At 28.1% G+C, this 27,204-nt stretch overlaps 5 protein-coding genes across 9 annotated transcripts; all 5 read left to right on the plus strand.

Annotated features, from left to right (window-relative positions):
* Positions 1–5,797, plus strand: LOC148239535 (uncharacterized). 2 transcript variants are annotated; one of them, XM_088197112.1, is made up of 9 exons: positions 1–137; positions 303–367; positions 559–634; positions 714–793; positions 864–956; positions 4,146–4,210; positions 4,288–4,363; positions 4,446–4,525; positions 4,603–5,797. In XM_088197112.1, exons 1-6 carry the CDS (start codon positions 92–94, stop codon positions 4,170–4,172), a joined length of 387 nt encoding a protein of 128 aa, XP_088053238.1. In that variant the 5' UTR covers positions 1–91; the 3' UTR covers positions 4,173–4,210; positions 4,288–4,363; positions 4,446–4,525; positions 4,603–5,797. The 2 variants fall into 2 exon arrangements, with proteins under 2 accessions (XP_088053238.1, XP_088053230.1); XM_088197104.1 differs by lacking the exons at positions 4,146–4,210; positions 4,288–4,363; positions 4,446–4,525; positions 4,603–5,797 and having other exon boundaries at positions 15–137; positions 864–2,448.
* A 1,600-nt stretch (positions 5,798–7,397) lies between these two features.
* On the plus strand, positions 7,398–10,583 carry LOC148239536 (uncharacterized). Of its 2 annotated transcripts, none has more exons than XM_088197080.1 (5): positions 7,398–7,468; positions 7,531–7,704; positions 7,784–7,859; positions 7,925–7,992; positions 8,055–10,583. In XM_088197080.1, the coding sequence occupies exons 2-5, from the start codon at positions 7,624–7,626 to the stop codon at positions 8,913–8,915; spliced, it is 1,086 nt and encodes a 361-aa protein (XP_088053206.1). In that variant the 5' UTR covers positions 7,398–7,468; positions 7,531–7,623; the 3' UTR covers positions 8,916–10,583. The 2 variants fall into 2 exon arrangements, with proteins under 2 accessions (XP_088053206.1, XP_088053197.1); XM_088197071.1 differs by having other exon boundaries at positions 7,640–7,704.
* Positions 10,584–11,485: 902 nt separating this feature from the next.
* LOC148239537 (uncharacterized) lies at positions 11,486–12,317 on the plus strand. 2 transcript variants are annotated; one of them, XR_015811319.1, is made up of 5 exons: positions 11,486–11,556; positions 11,731–11,795; positions 11,873–11,948; positions 12,033–12,100; positions 12,178–12,317. XR_015811319.1 is itself a non-coding variant. In XM_088197170.1 (4 exons), the coding sequence occupies exons 1-4, from the start codon at positions 11,511–11,513 to the stop codon at positions 12,158–12,160; spliced, it is 315 nt and encodes a 104-aa protein (XP_088053296.1). In that variant the 5' UTR covers positions 11,486–11,510; the 3' UTR covers positions 12,161–12,307. The 2 variants fall into 2 exon arrangements, 1 of the variants encoding a protein (XP_088053296.1); XM_088197170.1 differs by having other exon boundaries at positions 12,033–12,307.
* Positions 12,318–15,351: 3,034 nt separating this feature from the next.
* LOC148239538 (uncharacterized) lies at positions 15,352–20,428 on the plus strand. Of its 2 annotated transcripts, none has more exons than XM_088197035.1 (5): positions 15,352–15,423; positions 15,600–15,664; positions 18,604–18,758; positions 18,835–18,914; positions 18,977–20,428. In XM_088197035.1, exons 3-5 carry the CDS (start codon positions 18,755–18,757, stop codon positions 20,207–20,209), a joined length of 1,317 nt encoding a protein of 438 aa, XP_088053161.1. In that variant the 5' UTR covers positions 15,352–15,423; positions 15,600–15,664; positions 18,604–18,754; the 3' UTR covers positions 20,210–20,428. The 2 variants fall into 2 exon arrangements, with proteins under 2 accessions (XP_088053161.1, XP_088053152.1); XM_088197026.1 differs by having other exon boundaries at positions 15,358–15,423; positions 18,683–18,758.
* Positions 20,429–21,753: 1,325 nt separating this feature from the next.
* LOC148239539 (uncharacterized) lies at positions 21,754–26,018 on the plus strand. Its single transcript, XM_088196914.1, has 5 exons — positions 21,754–21,921; positions 22,100–22,164; positions 23,268–23,343; positions 23,438–23,511; positions 23,591–26,018. Exons 1-5 carry the CDS (start codon positions 21,876–21,878, stop codon positions 25,190–25,192), a joined length of 1,863 nt encoding a protein of 620 aa, XP_088053040.1. The 5' UTR covers positions 21,754–21,875; the 3' UTR covers positions 25,193–26,018.
* The last annotated feature ends 1,186 nt before the right edge of the window (positions 26,019–27,204 follow it).

Consider the following 27,204-nt stretch of genomic DNA (forward strand, 5'->3'; position numbering starts at 1 on the left):
TTCAGAATAATTTAAAAAAGCACGCCAATTGGCGTTTCCACATTTTTCGGGCATACTCAATAATTCATCGTACTCGGACCAAATCTTTGTTATGAACTGTCAGTTTAGCGCTGTCAGAATGGCGTTTATCAAAACCGGTATTCCTTTTATTTGATTATAATTAAGAATTTAAACGAAATAAATAAATTTAATGTTTTGTTTTTCGACTAATATCCCTTGTCTGTCGAATTAATTCATAACTCAGTTAAAAATTAAATACTTAGTATTTATATTTCTTTACTAGTTGATGTTCATATTTGCAGAACCTGACATCGAAAACGTTAAAGAAACGCTTCCTTTTGTTGGGGCGGTTCAATGTAAAGTAGAGGTATTGAGAAAATGTATTTGTTAATATACTTGTTAATTAAGGTAAGGTGACCAGACATCCTCAATTTTTTTCCCTCTAGCAAAAATTTCTCAGATGAACTTTTTTTTAGTGTCCTTTGATATTTTTAAGATTTGGTCACCTTATGTTAATGCATGTGCTCTTAAATAATGTTTTTAATTCTCGTTTTACAGGTCTCAAATTTAAAACACGAATACGATAGCAGTGAAGATACATTGAAAGACGAAGTAGATGACTTGATCGAAATAGGTAAATTTATATGTTACAAACATGTATATTATTGTATTTTAAAATATGTCAATAATCATTACTTATTATATGATTTCAGAAATACACGACGTTAAAGATGTACTAAAATCGAACACTACCAAGGTTGACGTTTTGTCTCACCAAATTTACATCACGAAAGTAATAGCCAAATAAATTAAAAATTTTATTTATTTTGATATTTATACTACTTAATAAAATTTTATTTTAGAAATCAAAAAGAGAAAATTATAATAAAATTGAATGCGGAATAACAATAGAAACTAAAAAATGTCTTTTAAGACAGATGCAATCTCATAGCAATGTAAGTGGCTTTGAATGTGAAATATGTGGAAAAGCATTCAAATTTAAACAATATCTTTCACAACATAAGAAAACTCATAGCGATGTTTGTCATTTTGAATGTAAAAAATGCGGAAAAGCATGCAAGACCAAAAAACGTCTTAGAGAACACATGCAAATTCATAGCGATGTTCGTGACTTTGAATGTGAAATATGTAGAAAAGCATTTAAATTAAAATCCATTCTTTCACGACATATGAAAACTCATAAAGATGTTCGTCATTTTGAATGTGAAAAATGTAAAAAAGCATTCAAAACTAAACAAAATCTTTCACAACACATGCAATCTCATAGCGACGTTTGTGACTTTGAATGTGAAATATGTGGAAAAACATTTAAAAGTAAACATCACATTTCACTACACATGCCAACTCATAACGACACTCGTGACTTTGAATGTAGAAAATGTGGAAAAACATTCAAATCTAAAAAACATCTTTTCAAACACATGCAAACTCATAGCGATACTCGTAATTTTGAATGTGAAAAATGTGGAAAAACATTTAAATCTAAAAAACATCTTTCAAAACACATGCAAACTCATAGAGATGTTTGTGATTTTGAATGTGTATGTGGAAAAGCATTCAAATTTAAACAATATCTTTTACGACATATGCAAACTCATAAACTCATAAGTGACTTTGAATGTGACAAATGTAAAAAACTATTTAAATCGAAAAGTCTACTTTTACGACATGTGGAAACTCATAGAGATGTACGTGATTTTAAATGTAAAAAATGTAGAAAAGCATTCAATACTAAAAATTGTCTTTCTCGACACATGAAAACTCATAACAATGTTTGTGACTTTGAATGTGAAATATGTGGAAAAGCATTCAAAATTAAAAAATATATTTTCAAACACATGCGTACACATAGCGATGTTTGTTATTTTAAATAAAAAGTATATGGAAAAGCATTATAATTTAAATCCTTTTTTTACTAAATACATGGATATCTAATATCGATGTCTGTTTCAATAAATGTGAAAAATGTCGAAAAATGTTCATTAATTAAAACAATCTCATGATATATGCGAACTGATATCGATTGTTGTAATTTTTAATCTAAAACATTTAAAATTATAAAAATACGGCGATATAAGGGTACGCCGATGTTCGAATTTCTGTAATAACAAGGATGTCAACTGTACGCTCTTGCACAACCGTGTGAAAAATTCGTTCATTAAAGAAATTACATGGAAAAATGTATTCAACTGTTTAGTAACATACATACAAATGTGAAGCTCCAACAAATATGAAATAACACAAAAACTATAAATGAATATCAGCTAAAAATATTGTTTTATCGAATTAGTCCACTAGGATTGCCACATGCTAATTGATAAAATTATTTAAAAAAATACATTTATTCGTGATTGAAATTGCTTTTCAGAATTTTGTGTTTACATTGTTAGTTTTAGGAACAGATATCAATAAATAATTATTTTAAAACTGTTTTTGAACCAGCTTATGTCAGAATTTATTAAAATAAGAACACGTCTTTGTTGCTATTGATTTAAACTTAATATTTTTTATACCCTTAGACTATTAATGAACTATTGCTTTCCATACACTAAGACTGTTGAACTGTTATATATAACGATTATTGTTAATTTTTAGTATTACTGCATTTTTTCTAAATATTTTACAACAGAGGGTGAAAATTTTGTCACAACCGTTGAATCAGATACAGATTTGGAACTTTGATATAAAGTTAAATATCATGACGCAAATTATACGGAACCCGAAGACATGTTTATAGAACATTGATATGAACTGTTATTTGATTATATATCAGTTTATATTTAGCCTTCAATGAGTCTAGTAATACTAGCAAGCGACGTGTTTATTTTTGAATGGCTTGGAGTTGATTTTACACTAACAATATATTCTTTAGATGCCAACAAATCAGGGATAAAATTTAAGGTAGAAAAAAGTATATTTGAATCAGATTTTTTCAGAATATTTAGACCAAGACATAATATTTCAAATTGTTCTAAAATTAACATTATTTTGTATATAAATTATGATAATTGTTTTATTTGTATTATCAGTTTTATCTATTAATAATCTGTTTCATCTTTATTTATTATTTCTATTAGGGTGCATCAATTGACGTAATATATACTCACATAAAAATGATTAAACGTCTTTTATTTTTCACAATAATTAGCTAAATAATAAAACGATAAATTATCATGTGAATAAATTACTAAGTTAATATTTCTGCGCAGCGAGGTAGCAAAATTTCGGGTGTGTATTAGCTTCCATAATAGTCTTTAATTTTGCTTCGTTTATTACGGTTTTTTGTCTACCCTATATATTTTTAACATAATGGATATATAGCTTTCCTTTTTCCAAACATCTCGTTAATCTTTTCATCTTGCTGTATTGTGTTGCAACGTGAATTCTGACTTTTTGTTTTAGGTAGTAATAATAATACAGAATAACAAAAATAACTTCTCACTTAAAGAAGATTAAAGGGCGCAATGTATTTGTAAATTACAAATAGCCGAAGGGGTTCAATACTGCATGGAATGTTTCTCAATCGCGATCGATCTTAAACTGACTGAAAATCTACAAGTTCACTTACTCTCGTCACTGAACACATACATATATATACACATACACACATTCACACACACACACACTCACATATATATATATATATATATATATATATATATATATATATATGTGTGTGTGTGTGTGTGTCAGGCGCGTGCAGTGAGATAATTTCACTCTCGATCGTTTGCGTGATAAGTGAGAGATAAGAACAAACTTGCTTATATTTTTAAAATGTGATATAATTAAAGTATATCATATTTAAAAAATATTATTTTTAGGGAGGTTGATAATAATTTTAACATGCAGGGCAATTAGCGGTTCCCTGTTTTCCAGCCATACTCAACAATTAGTCGCATTTAGACCAAACATAAATAATGAACTGTCAGTTGAGCGCTGTCACAATGGCGTTTATTAAAATCGGTACTATTTTATTATAATTAAAAATCTAAACGATGGATGTAATAACTTTAAAATTTTGCTTTTCAGCTAATATTATTTATCCGCTAAATCAATTTATATTCAGTTGAAACCGAAATACTTAGTATTTATATTATTTTACTAGTTTATATTACTTTTTGCAGAACCTGATATCGAAAATGTCAAAATAACGCCTCCTTTCGTTGACGCGATTCAATGTAAAGTAGAGGTAACAAACACACATTTGTTAAAACACTTATTAATGCCTGTGATCTTAAATAATGCTTTTAATTCTTCGTTCTAAAGTACTCAAATGTAAAATGCGAATACGATAGCAGCGAAGATACAATCAAAGACGATGTGGACAACTTGTTCGAAACAGGTAAAAATATTTACATAGATATGTATACTGTAACATTTCAATATACATATGTAACCTACTGTAGATCAATATATGATTTCAGAAATGCACGATGTTAAAGATGTACTTCAAGCGAACACCATCGGAGTGAACGTTTCATCTCACCAAATTTACGTCACCAAAGTAAGAGCCAAACATTCTATTTATATTAATTTTATTTATTTCGATTTTTATACTACCAAACACAATTTTAATTTTAGAAGTCAGAAAGAAAAAAATCTAATAATTTTCAACGTGGAAAGGCAAAAGATACTAAAAAATCAAGACTAATGCAAACTCATAGTGATGTTCGCGACTTTGAATGTGAAAAATGTAAAAAAGCATTTAAAAGTAAACAATATCTTTCACAACATATAAAATTTCATAGTGATGTTCGTCATTTTGAATGTGAAAAATGTAAAAAAGCATTTAAAACCAAACAAAATCTTTCACAACATATGCAATCTCATAGCAATGTTTGTGATTTTAAATGTGAAAAATGTGGAAAAGCGTTTAAAAGTAAACAATGTCTTTCACAACATATGCCAATTCATAGCGATGTTCGTGAGTTTGAATGTGAAATATGCGAAAAAGCATTCAAATTTAAACAATATCTTTCACAACATATAAAAATTCATAGCGATGTTCGTCATTATGATTGTAAAATATGTGGAAAAACATGGAAAACTAAAAAATGTCTTTCTAAACACATGTTAATTCATAGCGATGATCGTTACTTTGAATGTGAAAATTGTGGAAAAACATTTAAAAGTAAACAAAATCTTTTACGACATATACAATCTCATAACAATGTTCGTGACTTTAAATGTGAAAAATGTGGAAAAGCATTTAAAAGTAAACAATGTCTTTCACAACATATGCCAACTCATAGCCGATGGTCTTGATTTTATGGCGAATAACATTTATTATTGAAAATAATCTTTTACAACATATTTAAACTCATAGCGATGTTCGTGTTTTTGAATGTGAAAAAAATCGTTTTATATAACAAGATAATTTATATATTGCACATTTAAATTGTCCTCTTTTTTATTCAAACAATGTTGAACAAAATCTTCTATTTTAAAATGGTACCTTAAAATATTAATTACTTTGTTTATGCTTAAAATCTAAGAGAAAAATATTTTATGTGAAATGATCTTATATGCAATATATACTATTTTCTTAGACTTAATATGATATCAAATATAAGTCAAAAACTGTTTAGCTTAGTCGTGAACTTATTTAATTGAAAATCGTAGTCATTCAGATAAGCCGGTGTAATTTGGTTCAGTGGCTTCCTTTCCAAACAACTTGTGCGTGGTCAGATATTAAAAACGGTTTTCCAAAAAAGTTCATTGTTTTTATTTGAAAGTGACAAAATATATGCATAATAAATGTTTAAATATTTAATTATAATATTTTCAGTTTTTCTTATTGTGACATGTCCGATTACAGACAATGGTTACCACCTTGTTGATAAGTTCCAAGTGTACCATTCGGTCCTTGGCTGCACGAAATACTACAGCTATCATCCCCGTGAATAATTGTTTCGCAAACAAGACATCTTTTTTCCTATCCATTTTTTAATGCAATTTTTCCTATTATTAAGGTATGAAGAAGCTCTTGTTCCAGACCTTGTACTCCATCTTCCTTCGTATGATAATCAAAAGAAGTTGTTCGCATCTTCTTCTCTTCATGATAGGATTATCATGAAGAGAATTCAGTAATTGAATACTCAATCTGTAAAACCTTAAACATAAATATACAGCTACGACTCAAACACTTTCAGTCACCATTAATTTTCAGATCTAACATCTGTACAATAGCACCTTATTCAATTCAATTATGGTCAGAAAATGTAAGTGCTTGTTTGATAGAGCAGCTTTAAATTTATAAAACTTACTTCTAGCAGATTCTATGCAGACTCTTATCTCTTCGTCGGGGCTCATTTCATCATCTCTCAATTTTATTTCTGTATAGACGGAGATAATATTAAGTTTACCCAGCCCATGGAAATCAAGCTAAACCAAACATTTGGGTTTATGATGTTTATTCGTAGGCTTTTTTTATACATTATTTATTTATACTATCCATGGATCTCTGAAGGTCGTCAACGGTTTCAGCAAATATTAACCAAGGCAAAGAGTAAGAAATATGTAGTTATAAAAATAACTTGTCAAAAGATAAATTAAAAATAAAGGAGAAAAAATTGTCTTAAATATTTTCTTATATTTAGTAGCGGGAAAGCTTATTAAATAATAAATAGTTTATTTTACTGATAATTTGTGTGTTTATTAAAATATGGAGTCGAAATCGATCGATATTTTACGACTTCGATTCTACCCTAAAAGCCACGACTTTGCGAGTCTTACAAAATACATGTACATTTATATATACATATATTATTGTAAAAAATATAGCGATAAAATATATTAAATTTAGTAAATATATATAATATGTAATTTAAAAAAATAATAGGACCACATAAAAATTATTTCATATGCACTCTTACAAATTTATTAATGTAATATTCTATAAAATCTTTTTTTGTTTTATTCGACAAAATTAATGTTTTTCTTATGGTCTAATAATATTTTATGAGTTTATTTCTTAATTATATTTGTCCGTATTAATTTTGTTTGTTATTAAACTTTTTTGTGTGTAAGTATCGTTTAAAAATGCATAACAACCACAAAAAATTAATAAAAATTTGTAACCGACTGAATGATATAAACTTTTCTTCCAATTAATAGTGCAATTTGCATAATGCTATATAAATTAATCTACTGATATGCTTTCACGTTCTGAAATTCACATAGACACAAGTCTAAGAATCGTTTAAAGTAATCTTACAGAAGTTATACTTGCGATACTTTTTTAAAATATATATTATCATTTTTATACAAGTATATCACAATTTTGATATATTATTTTAATTTTTAGCAAGGTTCATTATGATTTTCACGAGGGCGCTAAATATCGCTACCCTGTTTTCCGGCCATACTCAACAATTAGTCGCATTTGGACCAAACTTTGTAATGAACTGTCAGTTTGACGCTGTCACAATGGCGTTTATTAAAACCGGTACTATCTTATTTTATTTGATTATAATTAAAAATCTAAACAAAGAATGTATTAACTTTAAGGTTCTGCTTTTCCGCTAATATCAGTTCTCTGTTAAATCAATTTATACTCGGTTGAAAACCAAGTACATAGTATTTACATTGTTTTACTAGTTGATGATAATTTTTGCAGAACCTGACATCGATAATGTCAAACAAACGCTTCCTTTCGTTGACGCGATTCAATGTAAAGTAGAGGTAATGGACAATTATGTTTTTTAAATCACTTGTTAATGCATGCGATTTTAAATAATGCTTTCAATTCTTCGTTTTAAAGTTTCCAAATGTAAAACGCGAATACGATAGCAGCGAAGATACAATCATTGACGATGTAGACGACTTGTTCGAAATGGGTAAAAATATTTATTTATACTTATACTATCACATTTTAATACTGTTAATTAATATATGATTTCAGAAATGCACGATGTTAAAGATATACTTAAAGTAAACGATTCATCTCACCTAATTTACAACATCACCAAAGTAAGAACCGAATATTCTATTTATTTCGATGTTTATACTACGTAATACAATTTTAATTTTAGGAGTCAGAAAGAGAAAAAATTAACAATTTGCCATGTGAAAAGACAATAAATACTAAAAAATCAAGACTAATGCAAACTCATAGTGATGTTCGTGTCTTTGAATGTGAAATATGCGAAAAAGTATTCAAACTTAAACAATATCTTTCACAACATATGATAACACATAGCGATGTTCGTCATTTTGAATGTGATAAATGTGGAAAAACATGCAAAACTAAAAGATGTCTTTCTGAACACATGTTATCACATAGTGATGTTCGTGACTTTAAATGTAATAAATGTAAAAAAGTTTTCAAAAGAAAACAAAATCTTTCACATCATATGTTAACTCATAACGATGATCGTGACTTTGAATGTGAAATATGCAGAAAATCATTTAAATTTAAACAATACATTGTAAAACATATGAAAACTCATAGTGATGTTCGTAATGTTGAATGTGATAAATGTGGAAAATCATTGAAAAACAAATATTATCTTTCTGAACATATGTTAACTCATAGCAATGTTTTTGGCTTTAAGTGTGAAAAATGTGAAAAAGTATTAAAAAATAAACGATATCTTTTAGATCATATGCAATCACATAACGATGTTTGTGACTTTAAATGTGAAAAATGTGGAAAAGCATGCAAAACTAAAAGATATCTTTCTAAACACATGTTAACTCATAGCGACAATCGTAACTTTGAATGTGAAAGATGTGGAAAAGCATTCAAAATTAAACAATATCTTTCACAACATATTAAAATTCATAGTAATGTTTGTGACTTTGAATGTCAAATATGCGGAAAAGCATTCAAATTTAAACCATATCTTTTACAACATATGAAAACTCATAGCGATGTTCGTTATTTTGAATAATGTGAAAAAGCATTCAAAACTAAACAAAATCTCTTATAACATATGAAATCTCATCGCAATGTTTGCAACTTTAAATGTGGAAAATCATTTAACCCTTTGGCTGTAACAATGTTTTTTAAAATCCTAGCAAGAAATGCTACCATTTATAGTTATTTTTGAAAAAAAATTTATGTATTATTTATTTAAATACTTTGCTTTGAACTTCTAACGATAGAATCACAATTTTCGTAACATTTTTCATTAGATTTATTTTATACTACTAAAAATGTTTTTTGAAAAATTAAAAACATTTAGTACTTTCAATTAATGTTTCATTGAATAATACAAGTAAAGATTTTGCGTCCGCGGCAGTGAACTTAGATACTGTTTTAGAACCAAGGAAAATAAGTTTACAAGATACCCCAATAAAAATCAATAGTTAAAATAATAGAATGTGAAACTTGCTGTGATGTTATATTTTGTAAAAACAATAGTTTTCATAGTTGTTCATTAATCGACTTAAAAAATTAGAGAGGTTTAATATACCCATCAGAAAATGTCATTCATATTAACATAAAAACTATAGTTAATTCAGTGCCAAAATTAAATAAAAACCAAATTGTCATTATGGTATTAAAATATTTCATGGGCATATGTATCTTTTAAGATCTATATGACCGCATGTTTGACTAATCTCCGATGGAAAACCATTTAATACAATTAATTAGAGTAATTTCTGAACAATATTTAGATGTTAAAATACATTTTATAAATATCGAAAGTAAACGTAATTATTATAATCAACTGATCCATTTTAAAGGTCAGTAATTTTGGAAAGATAATTATTGTATGTTAGATATTTACATGTGTATAAATCGTATCTATACTGACAAAAGTCACTAACTACAGTTTTTTATAAAATTGACACCTACAAAAAAATATAATTGTTGTCAGACAATAGTCTATCTGTTTTAATATTCTAACAATATCAATGAGCCAACAACGATCGTTAGCATTTCTCAACAGTTACATAAACAACGATATATCGTTGGTTAGTATCCAAAGGGTTAAGAGTATACAAAACATACCAACTCATAGAGATGTTCGTGATTATGAATGTGAAAAATGTCAGAAATCATTCATTATTGTTGATAATCTTTTACAACATACGCAATGCAAACTTATAGTGTTGCGCGTGAAAAATGTAAAAAATGTGGAAAAGCATTCAAAACAAAAAAGATCTTAAAAGACACATGCAAATGAATTTCATTGACAGTTTAGAAGCAGCATATAATTTTATTGGCCCTATCAGTTAAATTATATTTTCGCTAGTAGAAGTATATATGATTTCACTGAAACGCAGGTGAAAATATAACTTCACTGGTCATACACATTCACTGTAGCGTATACATTTTAAGAATAATTAATAATTTTGTTACACTTTGGTTTATTTTTACATATCTTTTGAAACTAGCACATAATACATCGATAATCGCTCTAATTTAAGTTTTGATAGATTTTTCGACTTACATGAAAAATTTCGAAAAGTCTAAGACTTAACTGTATTCAGTTTTTCTTTAAAGAGGTACTATGTGAAACGTATATTATTATTAGTCTGCATTCAAAAGTACATATGATAAATCTATAAACTAAATACAAACGATTAAACAAGCACAAAATAATAGTACATATAATCTTTTATTTATAATCCTGACGAATGTTATCCTCTAATCTAAACTTCCAACAAGTCCTTAAACTGATAAAATTCCACATATTTTTCAATCAGCAACCGTAATATGAATATGAATTGCAAACAACAAGTAACATGACCTACTGATATACTCTTACATTCTAAGATTCACAGTGACACCATGTCCTGAAATCATTTTTAAGTAATCCCTCAAATGCTATACCTAAGATGATTTTTTAATTTTTTACCATTATTTTTTTTAAGTATATCACATATCAAAAACATTATTTAAATTTTTAGCAGAATATTTATGAATCCATATCTTATAGGCATCGAAAGTCATAATATCAATGACCTCCATAAATATTCTGAATGGCCACTGCTTTGCCGCTCGTACACAAGAATATTCTCGAATCATTTTGTCTCCTAGTTCAACACCGCCTTTTGTTCTGTTATAAAAATGAATCACTGGTGGTCGTTTATTTTCACTGCCTTTATTATCTATGTTAAAAACTTTTAAACTGAGCAACAGATCTGTGTATTTTTATTTTTGAAACATAAGATGTCAGCACATGTTATCAACAAAACTAAATATACTACTACAAAGTTCTTTCTCCCATTGAATAAAAAAGGTTTATGCACATATTCAGAATCATCTTAAGGCGAAGATAGAGGACGTGAACTCCAAACCTGCCCCAACTTCAATAAATAAAAAGTTTGCAAAATATTATCTATTTGTCATATTTTTTTTATCATACCAAAATGTTGATTTCATAATAATATAAATTCTGACGATCCAGTATTTATTCTGACCGATGTATTCTGACATCTTAGTATAAATTCTGACCCGAAAATTTTGAACTATTTCAACAAACTCCTTTTCCGGCCATACTCAAAAATTAGTCGCATTTGGACCAAACTTTGTAATGAACTGTCAATTGAGCGCTGTCACAATGGCGTTTATTAAAACCGGTACTATTTTATTTTATTTCTTTATATTTAAGCATCTAAACGAAGGATCTATTAGCCTTAAGATTTTACTTTTCTGCTAATATCATTTGTCCGTTAAATGAATTTATACTCAGTTGAAAATAAAGTATGTACATTGTATTTACATTTTTTACTATTTGCTATTCGTTTTTGCAGAACCTGACATCGAAAACGTAAAAGAAGCATTTTCCTTCGTTGATGCGATTCAATGTAAAGTAGAGGTAACCAACAATTATGTTTTTAAACCACTTGTTAATGCATGCAATCTTAAATAATGCTTTCAATTCTTCATTTTAAGTTCTCAAATGTAAAGCGTGAATATGATAGCAGCGAGGATAGAATCAAAGACGATGTAGACGACTTGTTCGAAATTGGTGAAAATGTTTATATACATATATTTATACTGTCTTATTTTAATATTCATATGTAAGAAGCTGTTGCTTAATATATGATTTCAGAAATGCACGATGTTAAAGATATACTTAAAGTAAACGTTACAACTCACCAAATTAACAACGTCGCCAAAGTAAGAACCAATTATTTTATTTATCTTAATTCTATATTTTTCGATGTTTATACTTCGTAATACAATTTTATTTTTAGAACTCAGAAAGAGAAAAATTTATTAACTTACAATATGGAAAGGCAATAAATACTAAAACATCAAGACTTATGCAAACTCATAGTGATGTTCATTACTTTGAATGTGAAATATGCAGAAAAGCATTTAAATTTAAACAATATCTTTCACAACATATGAAAACTCATAGTGATGTTCGTCATTTTGAATGTGAAAAATGTGGAAAGGCATGCAAAACTAAAAAATGTCTTTCTGAACACATGTTAACACATAGCGATGTTCGTAACTTTAAGTGTGAAAAATGTGAAAAAGCATTCAAAACTAAACGAAATCTCTCACAACATATGCAAACTCATAGCGATGTTTGTGACTTTAAATGTGGAAAATGTGGAAAAGCATTTAAAAGTAAACAAAATCTTTCACAGCATATGTCAACTCATAGCGATGTTCGTGACTTTGAATGTAAAAATTGTCGAAAAACATTCATTACTGAAAATAATCTTTTACAACATATGCAAACTCATAGCGTTGCTCGTGACTTTAAATGTGAAAAATGTGGAAAAGCATCCAAATCAAAACGTTTACTCAGATATCATATGCAAACTCATAGCGATGTACGTGACTTTGAATGTGAAAAATGTGGAAAAGCATTTAAAACCAAACAAAAAATTTCTCTACACATGTCAATTCATAGCGACACCCGTGATTATGAATGTGAAATATGTCGAAAAACATTCATAACTGAAAACTATCTTTCACAACATATGCAAATTCATATCAATGTTCGTGACTTTGAATGTGAAAAATGTGGAAAAGCATTCAAAATCAAACAATATCTTTCAAAACATATGCAAACTCATAAAATTATTAGTGACTTTAAATGTGATATATGTGGAAAACAATTCAAAACTAAAAAATATCTTCCACGACACATGCGATCTCATAGCGATATTCGTCAATTTAAATGTGAAATATGTGGAAAATCATTTAAAACCAAACAAAGTGTTTACCGACACATGCCAATTCATAGCGATACTCGTGACTTTGAATGTGAAAAATGTGGAAAAGCATTTAAAACTAAACAAAGTCTTTCACAACACATAAAATGTTTGTGAATGAAAAAAATCTGTAAAAGCACACTCCTAGAACATTCAATGCAAAATTCATTCTTTTACAATATAAGTGTTTGATAACATATAACGATGGTAAACCATTTGAATTAAGAAATCATTCAAATATAAAACCATTATTATTGTTGCTTTAAATGTGAAAAATGTATAAAAATATTGAAAACTAAATTTAATCATTTAGAAATTTTATTTGTAACTTTTAAGGTTTTCGAACCTTAAGGGGTGTGACTTTGCAGCCAAAAAGACGAAGGTGGAAACTGTTTGTAGACCAACTTCTCATTGGAGACCAGCCTAAGTATTAAGGGTTGCAAAGCTCGCTGACGAATCACAATCACGCAGCGATCATCCAGCCAAGAGTTGCACTCGTTTCTTAAAACAACGAAATATGTATACGCCTTTAGAAAGTGACATTTGCTTGATGGGTATCTTTCTGATGTCGAATTATGCAACGGGAATATTGTGACATTACTGTGTTTTGTCTTCCGGTAATACATATATTGTTTCACGTGACCGTTTCGTAACAAATAAATATTCTTTACATGTATCGGAGAATACTTGCGTATTATTTATGTGAAACCCTTTTTTTCAAGACTTTTTGTGGTCCCATCCTTTACATTATATTGTCTAGTTTCTCCTATTATTACAAATTATAATCTTTGGTTGCAGTCATTAACGCGAGTTTCAATAAAAATACCCCCCACAGTGTCATTTGCTATTTTCAAAATCTGGTCACCTTATATTAATTCACTGCGCAAATAATTCGGTACACACTCATTCGTGAAATTATATGCTGTTCTAACCTGTCATTGAAGCTCGATTTGACAGTTGCAAAACGCCCATCTACCGGTGAAATGTATTCGGATATGATTTCACTGAAACGTCAATGAAAATATATCTTCACTGGTAATACACATTTAATATACCATATACAATTTAAGAATAAATATTTTTTTTACGCTTTGTTTTCTTGAGTGTACTAATGTAATGATTATTTTATTTTCACATATCCTTTGAAACCAGTACATAATGCATCGATAATGGCTCTAATTTAAGTTTTGTTTGATTTTTGGACTTTTATAAAAAGTTTAGGACTTATTGTATTAAGTATACTTAGAGTTTTTCATTTAAGTTTTACTATGTAAAACGTATTTTATTAATTGTTCAATGATAAATACACCTATAAAATAAATACAAACAATAAAGCACAAATAAATGCAAGATAATCATTATTTTGCTTATTTAGTAACCATTATTTAAAAATAGTAGAGAGAATCTTTTGTTATTTATAATTCTGAATAATATAATGTTCTGATCTCAACTTGAAGTTCCTTCAAGTTTTTAATTAGATGAAATTTTTCATGTTTTCCAATCAACTGCAATTTTTAAATACCGTAATATGACGACAAACAACATCAGCAGTCTTATCTTATTATTTTTTTTTATTTACTTAGATTAAATTAAGACCATCGTAACCTAACAGGTTACCTCAATGCGTCACGATGGTCGAAAACAATAATTATATTATTTCAATACACAAAGATTAATGCATAATTAAAATAATACACAAAAAATAATTATATTAAATGATACGATCATCCCTGTCCATAGGCGTATGTTTCGAAACAAAGACATTTTCTTTATTTCAATCCATTTTTTCCTACAATTGAGGTATGAAAAAGCTTATATTCTGGACCTTGTACTCGTTCTTCCTATGTTTGATACACGATAGAAGTCTCGATCACATCAGAACTCTCAACATAAATATACAGCTACGTCTGAAACGCTTTCAGTCTATTGACTAAATTAATTTTTTTCTTAGAGAAATTTGTATAATCCTGTGAAAATTGATTTACTGATAAGATCTTACTACATTTCGAGATTCACAGGGACACTATGTCCAAAAATCATTTTCTCTCAAATGTCATATCTGAGGTGATTTTTTATCATTTTTTTTATATAAATATATTACATTTTAAAAATATTATTTTAATTTTTAGCAAGGCTCATGATAATTTCAACAAGCCCGCAAATTGGCGTACCCCTGTTTTTTAGCCATACCCAACAATTAGTCGCATTTAGACCAAACCTTGGTAATGAACTGTCAGCTGAGCGCTGTCACAATGGCGTTTATTAAAACCGGTACTATTTTATTTTATTCAATTATAATTAAGAATCTTAACGAAGGATGTAATACCTTTAAAGTTTTGCTTTACGGATACAATTATTTGTCCGTTAAAGCAATTTACTCTCAGTTGGAAACGAAATATTATACATAGTATTTACATTTTTCAACTATTTGATATTAATATTTGTAGAACCTGACATCGATGACGTCAAAGAAACGCTTCCTTTCGTTGACGCGATTCATTCTACAGTAGAGGTAAAGAACAATTGTATTGGTTAAACCACTTGTTAATGTAGTGTCTGCCAAACTGTGTGCCGCGATGAACATTACCATTTCGTAAATAACGCTATGAAAAAAATACCACATTAAGGCCCCACCATTATCAAGATTGTTGTTATCTGCGTATTGTCTCGCACAGTCGCACTTGCGTGTGCATGAGAAAGAAAAAACACATAACACAGTTTATTTCATACACACCTGTATGTTGACTCATCCATGTGCAAGTTCGAAGTTAATGCAAATCACAATTCACTTTGCAATTTGAGATCCAAGAGCGTGTTGCTAAAAAAGAGTTTCATACTCTGGATAGTAGAACGAAAATTTATGTTTCTGTTTAAAAATGGAAGTACTTCAGTTATTCCGTCTATTATTTATTTTAATGTGATTTTTGGATTTTTCAAATGTTTTTTCAACTAAACGATTTTTTTTGATGATTTATGTAGTTGTACTATACTTATGAAATGTGAAATAATGAAAACGTAGAATATATTAAATGTAATTTAATTGTGATTAGTAAATGCAATATTATTCTTAAGAATGAAAAATTGTTGATTTAATTATAATTTATATAAATTATTTTATGTTCTTAATAGATTTTTAGTGAAGAGAAAATATTTTAAACGTAAACAAACTATAATATAAAATACATCCAGTATGGTTTTATATTATTCTTTTCGTATGATTTGCTTAACCCTTCGGACGCATTAATCAAAAATAATATTAAATTTTTATTTTTTGAAAAATGCAAATTTTACCTTGATTCTGTGTTTAAATATTCTGTTTTTTTAATTTTTATTTATTTAAAATGATATTTTATGTTTATTCACAAAAGAAAAGTTTTTTCTTGAAAAGCATTTTTTTTACTGATTTTTGCGTAAAGAGATAAAAAAATCAGTTGTGCGACTACAGTCGACTATCGCGTCCAAAGGGTTAACACATCTCTCAACTAAAGCGATGGTTCCCAGTAAACTTCAACGTCATTTAGCACATTGGTTTTGGGTATAATTCCATGCCATATCTCGCCTGGCGCAGGCGAAAATCGAGGTCCTGCGCAGAATTATTTGCATGCAAAAAAATCGTCATAGCTTCTATAAGTATACTATAACTATACTTCTATAATATATAAGTATCTATTATAATTTAATAAAATTTAAAATTCTAAACTCATCGTATACTAAGTTTTTAAACTCAAGATCCATTGAAGAACCATTTATAATCATTAAGTAAAACTATCATAATGCGACAAGCGTGACAAAAAAATCCCTTCCGCCAACCCCATGTCAATGAACCACCCCTATCCATGTATAAAAAAAGGTTTGAACATAGTTGCAATATAAAACAGCCCATTAAAAATCTGGCATAAATACGATCTGTTTCAAGGTTTTGACCATGTGAAATAAACGAATAGTTCCTTATTTGCTAAAAAAGTATATAACTGAAACTATATTGATTTTTATTTCAATTAATCGTATACAAAAAAAGTATATAGAAGTGCTTTGGGTAGTGTGAACTGTGATCTAACGGAGAGCGATGGAATCCGCCATATAAATACGTTACCCAATGTATACCACCAGTCAACAGAAAACGTAATTTCACGTGTTCCGCAAACAATGTGTTAATATCAAATCATCCACAACATAAAAGACAAACCAAAAGAACACTGATTGATGTGCTAAAATGAATAAAAATGATATTTAATTTTTTGGTGCGCAAATTAACGCAGTAATGTGGTAAGAGTCAAACATGCACTAGTGGCAATCTCATATCTCTCGGACGCACACATGCGATCTCATAATATTTATGCTGTGTAGCTCATAGCTACAACATAATTTATATATTTAATTTCAACAATTAATTTTAAAAACTAGATTAAAAAAAATCAGACCGAATCAAAAATATTATTTCAAACCAAAAAGAGAAACCGACAACTACACTCTATTTTTTTTCAACAGTCAGCGCATGTAAACAGTGTTTAACGCGTGAGAATCACGTGTTCTTCACAGAAAGCTTCTAATTGGTTGTTCACTTGAACGGATCCACTATTTCAAAAGGGTAGTATTGGTTTGCTGTTCGCGAGATTTTATTTGGGTGTGCGTACGGTTGCTGAATTTTTTAAAGTGTAAAAATGTCTTCTACGGACACCAATACTAAAATTAACCCCTGTAGTCCTCCAAAACAAAGGACTAAAAGAAACCACATAATTATTTAAAAAAAAAAACTATTTTAAATATATATTATAGGGAAATTTTGGAAAATCCTAACCAAATTATTGACAAAGTATCAACAAAGGCAGAAGTGTATAAATATTAAATTTATTGAATTATTTAACATAAAATTAAATATTATTCAATATAAACATGATAAATTAAAATTTTCAGAAACGTATAAATTATTTTATGAAACTTTTGGGACAATAACGCCAAAAATTTGAAAAATTCCTTGAGCATGTTAAGGATAAGGTTGAAATTTATATGTGGGAATTAGATAATGTGGTAGAATTAAATATTCAGTCATTTTTATTAATGTAAACTATAATTGATTCCTTAAATCGATTTTATTTGCTTTTTTTCAATAAGTTGTTATATATTTAGTATTTAAAATATGTTTTATTTATAATCCTTGCCTTTAGTATTAGTTTTTACGTGTTTTCTAATTGTAAATGTTTTTAAAATTAATGAAGTGTTTTATTTATTTAAAAAAAATCGTTTATTTGTTCTGATTCAGCCCTGTCCTCAGCGATCACGTGAACCCCGCGTGCATTTGTTATTGCCGACTGACTGTTGAAAAAAAATATACTATAGTGTTATTTTATTTTTACGATAATAATTTATTCATTTTTATTCATGCTAATAAATTATATTTAATTTTTTTGGGATTTTTATTTAGTGTGTTTTAAAACAATTTCCTTTCATCAGTGTGACCTGTGGTAGAAAGTATGGCAGACGCTTAAATGCATATGATTTTAAATAATACTTTCAATGCTTCATTTCAAAGTTCTCAAATGTAAAATGCGAAAATGATAGCAGCGAAGATACAATCAAAGATGATGTGGATACCTTGTTTGAAATGGGTAAAAATATTTATATGTATACTGTCACATTTTAATACACATATGTAACCTACTGTAGATTAATACATGATTTCAGAAATGCACGATGTTAAAGATGTACTTCAAGCGAACACCATCCGAGCGAACATTTCATCTCAACAAATTTACGTCACCAAAGTAAAAGCCGAACATTCTATTTATTATGATTGTTATACTTTCTAACATAATTTTAATTTTAGGAATCAGAAAGAAAAAAATATAATAATTTTCAATGTGAAAAGGCAAGAAATACTAAAAAATTGAGACTAATGCAAACTCATAGGGATGTTTGCGACTTTGAATGTGAAAAATGTAAAAAAGCATTTAAAAATAAACAATATCTTTTACAACATATGCACTCTCATAGTGATGTTTGTGTGTTTAAGTGTGATAAATGTGAAAAAGCATTCAAAACTAAAAAATATCTCAAGCAGCATATGCAATTTCATACCAATGTTTATGACTTTAAATGTGAAAAATGTGAAAAAGCATTTAAAACTAAACAAGGTCTTTCACAACATATGCCAACTCATAGAGATGTTCATGACTTTGAATGTAAACAATGTCGAAAAACATTTATTACTGAAAATAATCTTTCACATCATATACAAACCCATCAAGTTGCTCCTGAATTTGAATGTGAAAAATGTGGAAAAGCGTTAAAAACTAAAAAAATTCTTTCAAATCATATGCATATTCATAACAATCTTTATGACTTTAAATGTGAAAAATGTGGAAAAGCTTTTAAAACTAAAAGAAATCTCACACATCATATGCATATTCATAGCGATATTTATGAATTTAAATGTGAAAAATGTGTAAAAGGGTTCAAAACTATAAGAAGTCTCTCACATCATATGCTAATTCATAGCGATGTTTATGACTTTAAATGTGAAAATTGTGGAAAAGTATTTAAAACTAAACAAAGTCTTTCACAACATATTCCAATTCATAGTGATGTTCGTAACTTTGAATGTGATATATGTGGAAAAGCATTCAAATTTAAATATTATATTTCAGGACATATGAAAACTCATAGCGATGTCCGTCATTTTGAATGTGAAAGATGTGGAAAAGCATTTAAAAATAGAGGAAACCTCACACAACATATGCAAACTCATAGCAATGTTTGTGACTTTAAATGTGAAAAATGTGAAAAAGCATTTAAAAGTAAACAAATCCTTTCACAACATATGCCAACTCACATCGTTGATCGTAAATTTGAATGTGATAAATGTCAAAAAACATTCATCACTAAAGATTATCTCTCACAACATATAAAAATTCATAGCGATGTTTGTAGATTTAAATGTGAAATTTGTGGAAAAGCATCCAAATTTAAAAAAAATCTTTTTAAACATATGAAAACTCACAACGATGTTGAATATGTGGAAAAGCGTTTAAAATTAAACAATCTGTTTTACGACATATAGTGATATTTATTGAACAGCAAATGGATATTTTTTAACTGTCCAATTAAATTTTAAAAACAGTTTAAAAGCAGTATATAATTTTACTAGCTACCATCAGTTAAAAAATGTATTTTCGGTAATAGAAATGTATATGTTTATATCTACCAGTTGAAATATAACTTCACTGATAATACACATTCACTGTAATATATACATTTTAAGAATAAATAATAATTTCTTTACTCTTTGTTTTATTTTTAAATATCCTTTGAAACTAGTACATAATACATTAGTAATTGCTCTAATTTAAATATTGTTCGATTTTTAGACTTTATTTAAAGTGTTACTATGTAATACGTATTTCATTAATAATTAATAGTCTGCTTTCATAAATTTATATATAATACATAAAGTTCGATGATAAATGCACGTATATATTAAATACAAATGATTAAACAAGCAAAAATTAAAACAAAATAATGGTACAGATAATCTTTTGTTATTTATAATCTTAACTAATGGAATGTCGTGATCTTAACTTGCAGTTTCTTCAAGTCCTTAATCTTTCAATCAGCTGCGATTTTTTAAATACTGTAATATGACTATGAACTGCGAACGACAAGCAACATCTGTAGTCTAATATTATTAGAAAAATGTATACAAAATGAACTAGATAAATTTTAGTTCTTCCATACACATATACCTAACCAATTCATTATGCTTCCAAATACCGAGGCAATATCCAGAACCAATTATAGATTAAAAGTTAACTATATCAAATTTTGTAAATTTTACAGCATTATTTTAATGGATCTTGCTGCATTCATGCTTTTAGATTCACTCATAAAAATATTCATAGCTATTATACAATTAATTGAAATTATTTTAGTGACACTTGTATCCACAGCTGATGCCGAACATTGTAGCACTAAACATTTTTAAGAAATTCGACTGGTCAAAATCGGTTGAATGCTCTAGCCCTACTATCTATTCATGAGGATTGTTTGTAAGAAATCCAACATTTGTTCATATGAAACAATGAAGATCATACTCTATACTATATAACAGAAAATAATCCCAAACGGTGAACAGTAGGGACATGATATTAGCAAATGTCATTTTGGTTGCCATTTATATATCTAAAATAGTACAAATAAAAATTATAATGCAGTAGTGGCTCGTGGTTAAATATTTGAGGGGTGCTGCCGTATTATTATTTTATAAATGTACACTATCGAGCATTGAAATTATATTTGAATATATATAATAATATAATTCACGAAAACCAAGTAAAATTATTTATTAAAGCCGTCTAGCCGCTTATTAAAATTGTTGTATTTATATGTTCTTTATTACTACAAAAAAGCATCAGAACTACAAATAATCGATGATTAAGTATAATAGAACTGACGGACAAATAAATAGATTTTTATATTTTTTTAGAGAAATTTGCCTAATGCTTTGAAAATTGATTTATTGTAATGATATTACATTCCGAAATGCATAACAGACACACTATGTCCAAAAATCATTTTTTTGAAAGTGCCATATCTGAAGTGATTTTTTATTATATTACATTTTAAATTTTTAGCAAGGCTCATGATAATTTCATCAAACCCGCGAATTCGCGTACCCCTGTTTTTTAGCCATACCCAACAATTAGTCGCATTTAGACCAAACCTTGGTAATGAACTGTCAGTTGAGCGCTGTCACAATGGCGTTTATTAAAACCGGTACTATTTTATTTTATTCAATTGTAATTATAATTAAGAATCTAAACGAAGGGTGTAATAGCTTTAAAGTGTTGCTTTTCGGTTATTATTATTTGTCCGTTAAAGTAATTTATACTCAGTTGAAAACGAAATACATAGTATTTACATTTTTTTTACTAGTTGATATTGATATTTGCAGAAGCTGACATCGATGAAATCAAAGAAACGCTTCCTTTCGTTGTTGCGATTCATTCTAAAGTAGAGGTAAAGAACAATTATACTTGTTAATGCAGTGTCTGCCAAACTGTGTACATTACCATGTCGTAAATAACCTTATGAAAAAATTACCACATTAAGGCCCCACCATTGTCAAGACTGTTGTTATCTGTGTTGATGCTTATCGCAATTTATTTGCAATTTGAGGTCTAAAAGCTTGTTACTAAAAAAGAGTTTCATGCTCTGGAAAGTATAAAGAAAATTTATGATTCTGTTAGAAAACGGAAGTAGTTCAGTTATTCAGCCTATTATTTATTTCAATGTTATTTTTTGATTTTTTAAATATTTTTTCAATTAAACGTATTCTTTTTTTGATGATTTATCTAGTGTTATCTATGAAATAAAAATCAAAATATTTTTTAACAAAAAAAAAACACATTATTTTAAGAAAGCAGGCACTCAAAACACCGAAAATACGCTAAAACACAATCAATGACATTGAAACACAAATTGGTCATTGATTGTGTTGTAGCGTTATTAAAGTCAATGTATGTTTTATCATCAATCATATTTTGTAGCGGATGTGTAACAGAGGTCTTAAACCTAATTTTAAGGAATTTAATTTTTTTATTTTATAAATATTTAGCCAAGTTGTAAACTTATTTTAAAATGAATTAAAAATGTTAGTTAATTTTTTGGTGTGCAAATTAACGCAGTATTGCAGTAACAGTAAAAAAAGCACTAGGAGCAACCGAATATCTCTCCAATGCACATGTGCGATCTTATTTATACTGTATAGCTCCCAGCTACATCATAATTTTTATATTTAATTAGATTAAAAAAAATCAGAATGTATAATATCAAAAATAATATTTAAAACCAAAAAGTAGAGTGTTCGATATTCGCAGACTTGCTAACTACGATACCTTATGACAGTGAAGGACCGATAACTAGTGTTATTTTTTGTTACTATAATAAAAATTTATTCATTTTTATTCATATTAATGAAGAATATTTAATTTTATTGGGATTTTTATTTAGTGTGGTACAAAACAATTTACTTTCCCCAGTGTGACGTGAGGTAAAAAGTTTGGCAGATACTGTTAAATGCATATGATCCTTAATTATGCTTCCAATTCTTCACTTTAAAGTTCTCAAATGTAAAATGCGAATACGATAGCAGCGAAGATGCAATCAAAGATGATGTAGATGACTTGTTTGAAATGGGTAAAAAAAATATATACATGATATATGTGTGTGTGTATACTGTCACATTTTAATCTACATACATAAGCAACTGTTAATTAATATATGATTTCAGAAATGCACGATGTTAAAGATATACTTAAAGCAAACACTATCGGGGTGAACATTTCATCTTACAAAATTTACAACGTAAGAGCCGAATATTCTATATCTATATTAATTCTATTTATTTCAGTAGTTATACTACTTAATACAATTTTCATTTTAGAAATCAAAAAGAAAAAAAAATAATAATTTACAATGTAGAAAGGCAATAAATACTAAAAAATCAAGACTAATGAAAACTCGAAGCGAAGTTCGTAATTTTAAATGTGAAAAATGTGAAAAGGCATTCAAAACTAAACATCATCTCAAAAAACATATGCAATCTCATAGCGATATTTGTGAGTTTAAGTGTGAAAAATGTGAAAAAGCATTCAAAACTAAACAAAATCTTTCACAACATATGCAATTTCATTGCGATGTTTGTAACTTTAAATGTGAAAAATGTGGAAAAGCATTTAAAACTAAACAAAGTCTTTCACTACATATACCAACTCATACCGATGTTCGTGACTTTGAATGTAAACAATGTCAAAAAACATTCACTACCGAAAATAATCTTTCACATCATATACAAACTCATAGAGTTACTCGTGATTTTGAATGTGAAAAATGTGGAAAAGCGTTCAAAACAAAAGGAAGTCTCTCACATCATATGCATATTCATAGTGATGTTTATTCCTTTAAATGTGAAAAATGTGAAAAAGTATTTAAAAGTAAACAAGGTATTTCACAACACATGCCAACTCATAGTGATGTTTGTGAGTTTGAATGTAAAATATGCAGAAAAGCATTCAAATTTAAACAATATCTTTCGCTTCATATGAAAACTCATAGCGATGTTCGTTACTTTGATTGTGAAAAATGTGGAAAAGCATTTAAATGTAAACGATATCTCTCACAACATACACAAACTCATAGCATTGTTTATGACTTTAAATGTGAAAAATGTGAAAAAGCATTTAAAACTAATCGAAGTCTCTCACATCATACTCAATTTCATACTGGTGTTTGTGACTTTCAATGCGAAAAATGTGGAAAAGCATTTAAAGCTAAACAATATCTTTTAGAACATATAAAAACTCATAGCGAAGGTTATGATTTTGAATGTGAAATATGCGGAAAAGCATTCAAATTTAAACAATATCTTTCACATCATATGAAAACTCACAGTGATGTTCGTTATTTTGATTGTGAAAAATGTGGAAAAGCGTTCAAAACGAAAGGAAATCTCTCACTTCATATGCATATTCATAACGATGTTTATGACTTTAAATGTGAAAATTGTGAAAAAATATTTAAAAGTAAAAAATATCTTTCAATACATATGCAGACTCATAGCAATGTTCGTAATTTTGAATGTGAAATATGCGGAAAAGCATTCAAATTTAAACAATATCTTTCACGTCATATAAAAACTCATAGCCATATTCGTCATTTTAAATGTGAAAAATGTGGAAAAGCATTTAAAAATAAACAAACCGTTTCACAACATATTCCAACTCACAGCGCTGTTTGTAAATTTGAATGTGAAAAATGTCAAAAAACATTCATTACTAAAAAGTATCTTTTAAAACATATAAAAACTCATAATGATGTTTGTGAATTTGAATGTGAAATTTGCGGAAAAACATTCAAATTTAGAAATTATCTTGTTGTACATATTAAAACTCATACCGATGTTCATCTTTTCAAATGTGAAATATGTGGAAAAGCATATAAAACTAAAAGATCTGTTTTACTACACAGAACGATATGTATTGAATAATAAATGGACGTTTCTCAAGTGTCTAATTAAATTTCAACGACAGTTTAAAAGCAGTATATAATTTTACTAGTGCCTGTCAGTTAAATTATATTTTGGCTAGTAGAAATATATATGTTTATATCTACAGGTGAAAATATATTCAGATATGATTTCACTGAAACGCCGATGAAAATATAACTTCACTGGTAATTCTCATTCACTGTAACATACACATTTTAAGTAAATAACAATTTCTTTACGCTTTGTTTTTTTTCACATATCCTTTGAAACTAGCACATAATACACCGATAATCACTGCAATTTAAGTTTTGATCGATTTTTCGAATTTTATTTGAAATGTTACCACCGTCTTTTTCCGAAAATAAGCACTAGCGTGATTTTCAGGAATTTTTGGAATATAAGCCCTCCCCCGAAAATAAGCCCTAGTTAAAATAAAATGAACGCCAACATGTGGCGATTGAAATTCAGGATGGAATTCAGAATTTGATTAGTTATGACTATGTTCCAAAAGAAAATGAAATGACTGTATTTGAATAAATTTGAAATAAATGTAAAATTCCTATATAAAAATAAATATTAACCGAAAATATATTAATTTACTTATTGTACGTGTAAAGTAAGCCCTCCCCTGATAATAAGGCCTAGCTCATATTTCGGACCAAAAAAGAAAGTAAGACAGTGTCTTATTTTCGGAAAAAGACGGTATGATAAACGTATTTTATTAATGGTCATTCATAAGTTCATATACATACAGTTCGTTGATGAATGCACCTTTGTATTAAATACAAATGATTGAACAAGCACAAATAAAAACAAAATAATGGTACAGGTAATCTTTTACTTATAATCTTTAGTAATGGAATGTCGTGATCTTAACTAACAGTTTCTCCAAGTCCTTAATTTGATGAAGTTTCACACATCTTTCAATCAGCTGCGATTTTTTAAATACCGTAATATGACTACGATTTGCGAACGACAAGCAAGATCAGTAGTCTCATCTTATTAAAAAAATATACTAAATAAATTTTAGTTCTTCAAGTAAAAATTTTAGATTAAAAGTGAACTATTCTAAAATATGTAAATTTTACAGCATTATTTTCATGGATCTTGCTGTATTCATGCTTTTCGATTAATTTAGAGAAATATTCATATCCAGTATAATTAGTTCCATTCAAAAAGAAGAAAGATAATACATATATTGATTTGTCACATCAGTGAACCATGATTTTTTTATTCAAACAAGGCGGAGTCTAACCGAGAAATTTTACCGACTCCAACTTAATCTTTTGGTCAGACTCCACCTCCGATTTTAACAATTTTAGATAGATTATTTTAGTATATAATTACAATTTTAAGAGTTTGTTTTATATTTTTTTATTAAATTGATTAAAAAATAAACATTAAAAATAAAATATTTATATTAATTAAAAAAATTAAATAAAACTATACATTAAAATAAAAAATAACAAATTGAATAATTATACTCGCAAGGGAAAAAGCTTATTTCATTAGTTTTATTTTGTCAGGTTGACTAAATCTAATCTTAAATCTTTAATAATACTAAATCTAAATTTAAACTTGCTGAATTAGATTTAAAAAAATAAGTCAGCGTTTATGAAAGCTGTTTAATCACATTTGATTATTTAAGCATGAAAAATAAAAGCTCTTTTGTATATAATGAAAATATTGTATGTGAAATTATCATATATGCAATAGATATTTTAAGGTTTCTAACACTAGGGGGTGTAACTTTGCAGCCAGAAAGACATTCTTGGAAACGAGTAATAATTTATTATATAATATTACATACATTGCGACAAACTATGGTTGGCGAGTATCATTATTCTCCGAGCAGTGGTGGGAAAATTGGCGAAGGGATGATGTCCAGTGGATGATCCTTAGATGACTCCTCCTCATTGGAGTCCAGCATTAAGTAGCAAGGGTTATAAAAATTGCTGATGATTCACAACCATGCAGCAATCGCCAGCCAAATATTGCACTCGTTTCTTAGA

This window comes from Plectrocnemia conspersa, unplaced genomic scaffold (assembly GCF_051122295.1).
Source record: "Plectrocnemia conspersa isolate PC_06_02 unplaced genomic scaffold, ASM5112229v1 ptg000001l, whole genome shotgun sequence".
Classification (NCBI taxonomy): Eukaryota; Metazoa; Arthropoda; class Insecta; order Trichoptera; family Polycentropodidae; genus Plectrocnemia; species Plectrocnemia conspersa.

What these genes read in the sequence shown, in the direction of transcription:
- LOC148239535 (XM_088197104.1), top strand. Translation starts at nt 92, where the DNA reads ATGAACTGTCAGTTTAGCGCTGTCAGAATGGCGTTTATCAAAACCG. An exon ending in CGGTTCAATGTAAAGTAGAG is followed by an intron (nt 368 to 558) that starts GTATTGAGAAAA and finishes CTCGTTTTACAG; the next exon opens with GTCTCAAATTTAAAACACGA. An exon ending in AGATGACTTGATCGAAATAG is followed by an intron (nt 635 to 713) that starts GTAAATTTATAT and finishes ATATGATTTCAG; the next exon opens with AAATACACGACGTTAAAGAT.
- LOC148239536 (XM_088197071.1), top strand. Translation starts at nt 7,423, where the DNA reads ATGAACTGTCAGTTTGACGCTGTCACAATGGCGTTTATTAAAACCG. An exon ending in AATGGCGTTTATTAAAACCG is followed by an intron (nt 7,469 to 7,639) that starts GTACTATCTTAT and finishes TAATTTTTGCAG; the next exon opens with AACCTGACATCGATAATGTC. An exon ending in TAATTTACAACATCACCAAA is followed by an intron (nt 7,993 to 8,054) that starts GTAAGAACCGAA and finishes TTTTAATTTTAG; the next exon opens with GAGTCAGAAAGAGAAAAAAT.
- LOC148239537 (XM_088197170.1), top strand. Translation starts at nt 11,511, where the DNA reads ATGAACTGTCAATTGAGCGCTGTCACAATGGCGTTTATTAAAACCG. An exon ending in CGATTCAATGTAAAGTAGAG is followed by an intron (nt 11,796 to 11,872) that starts GTAACCAACAAT and finishes CTTCATTTTAAG; the next exon opens with TTCTCAAATGTAAAGCGTGA. An exon ending in AGACGACTTGTTCGAAATTG is followed by an intron (nt 11,949 to 12,032) that starts GTGAAAATGTTT and finishes ATATGATTTCAG; the next exon opens with AAATGCACGATGTTAAAGAT.
- LOC148239538 (XM_088197026.1), top strand. Translation starts at nt 15,378, where the DNA reads ATGAACTGTCAGCTGAGCGCTGTCACAATGGCGTTTATTAAAACCG. An exon ending in AATGGCGTTTATTAAAACCG is followed by an intron (nt 15,424 to 15,599) that starts GTACTATTTTAT and finishes TAATATTTGTAG; the next exon opens with AACCTGACATCGATGACGTC. An exon ending in CGATTCATTCTACAGTAGAG is followed by an intron (nt 15,665 to 18,682) that starts GTAAAGAACAAT and finishes TTCATTTCAAAG; the next exon opens with TTCTCAAATGTAAAATGCGA.
- LOC148239539 (XM_088196914.1), top strand. Translation starts at nt 21,876, where the DNA reads ATGAACTGTCAGTTGAGCGCTGTCACAATGGCGTTTATTAAAACCG. An exon ending in CGATTCATTCTAAAGTAGAG is followed by an intron (nt 22,165 to 23,267) that starts GTAAAGAACAAT and finishes TTCACTTTAAAG; the next exon opens with TTCTCAAATGTAAAATGCGA. An exon ending in AGATGACTTGTTTGAAATGG is followed by an intron (nt 23,344 to 23,437) that starts GTAAAAAAAATA and finishes ATATGATTTCAG; the next exon opens with AAATGCACGATGTTAAAGAT.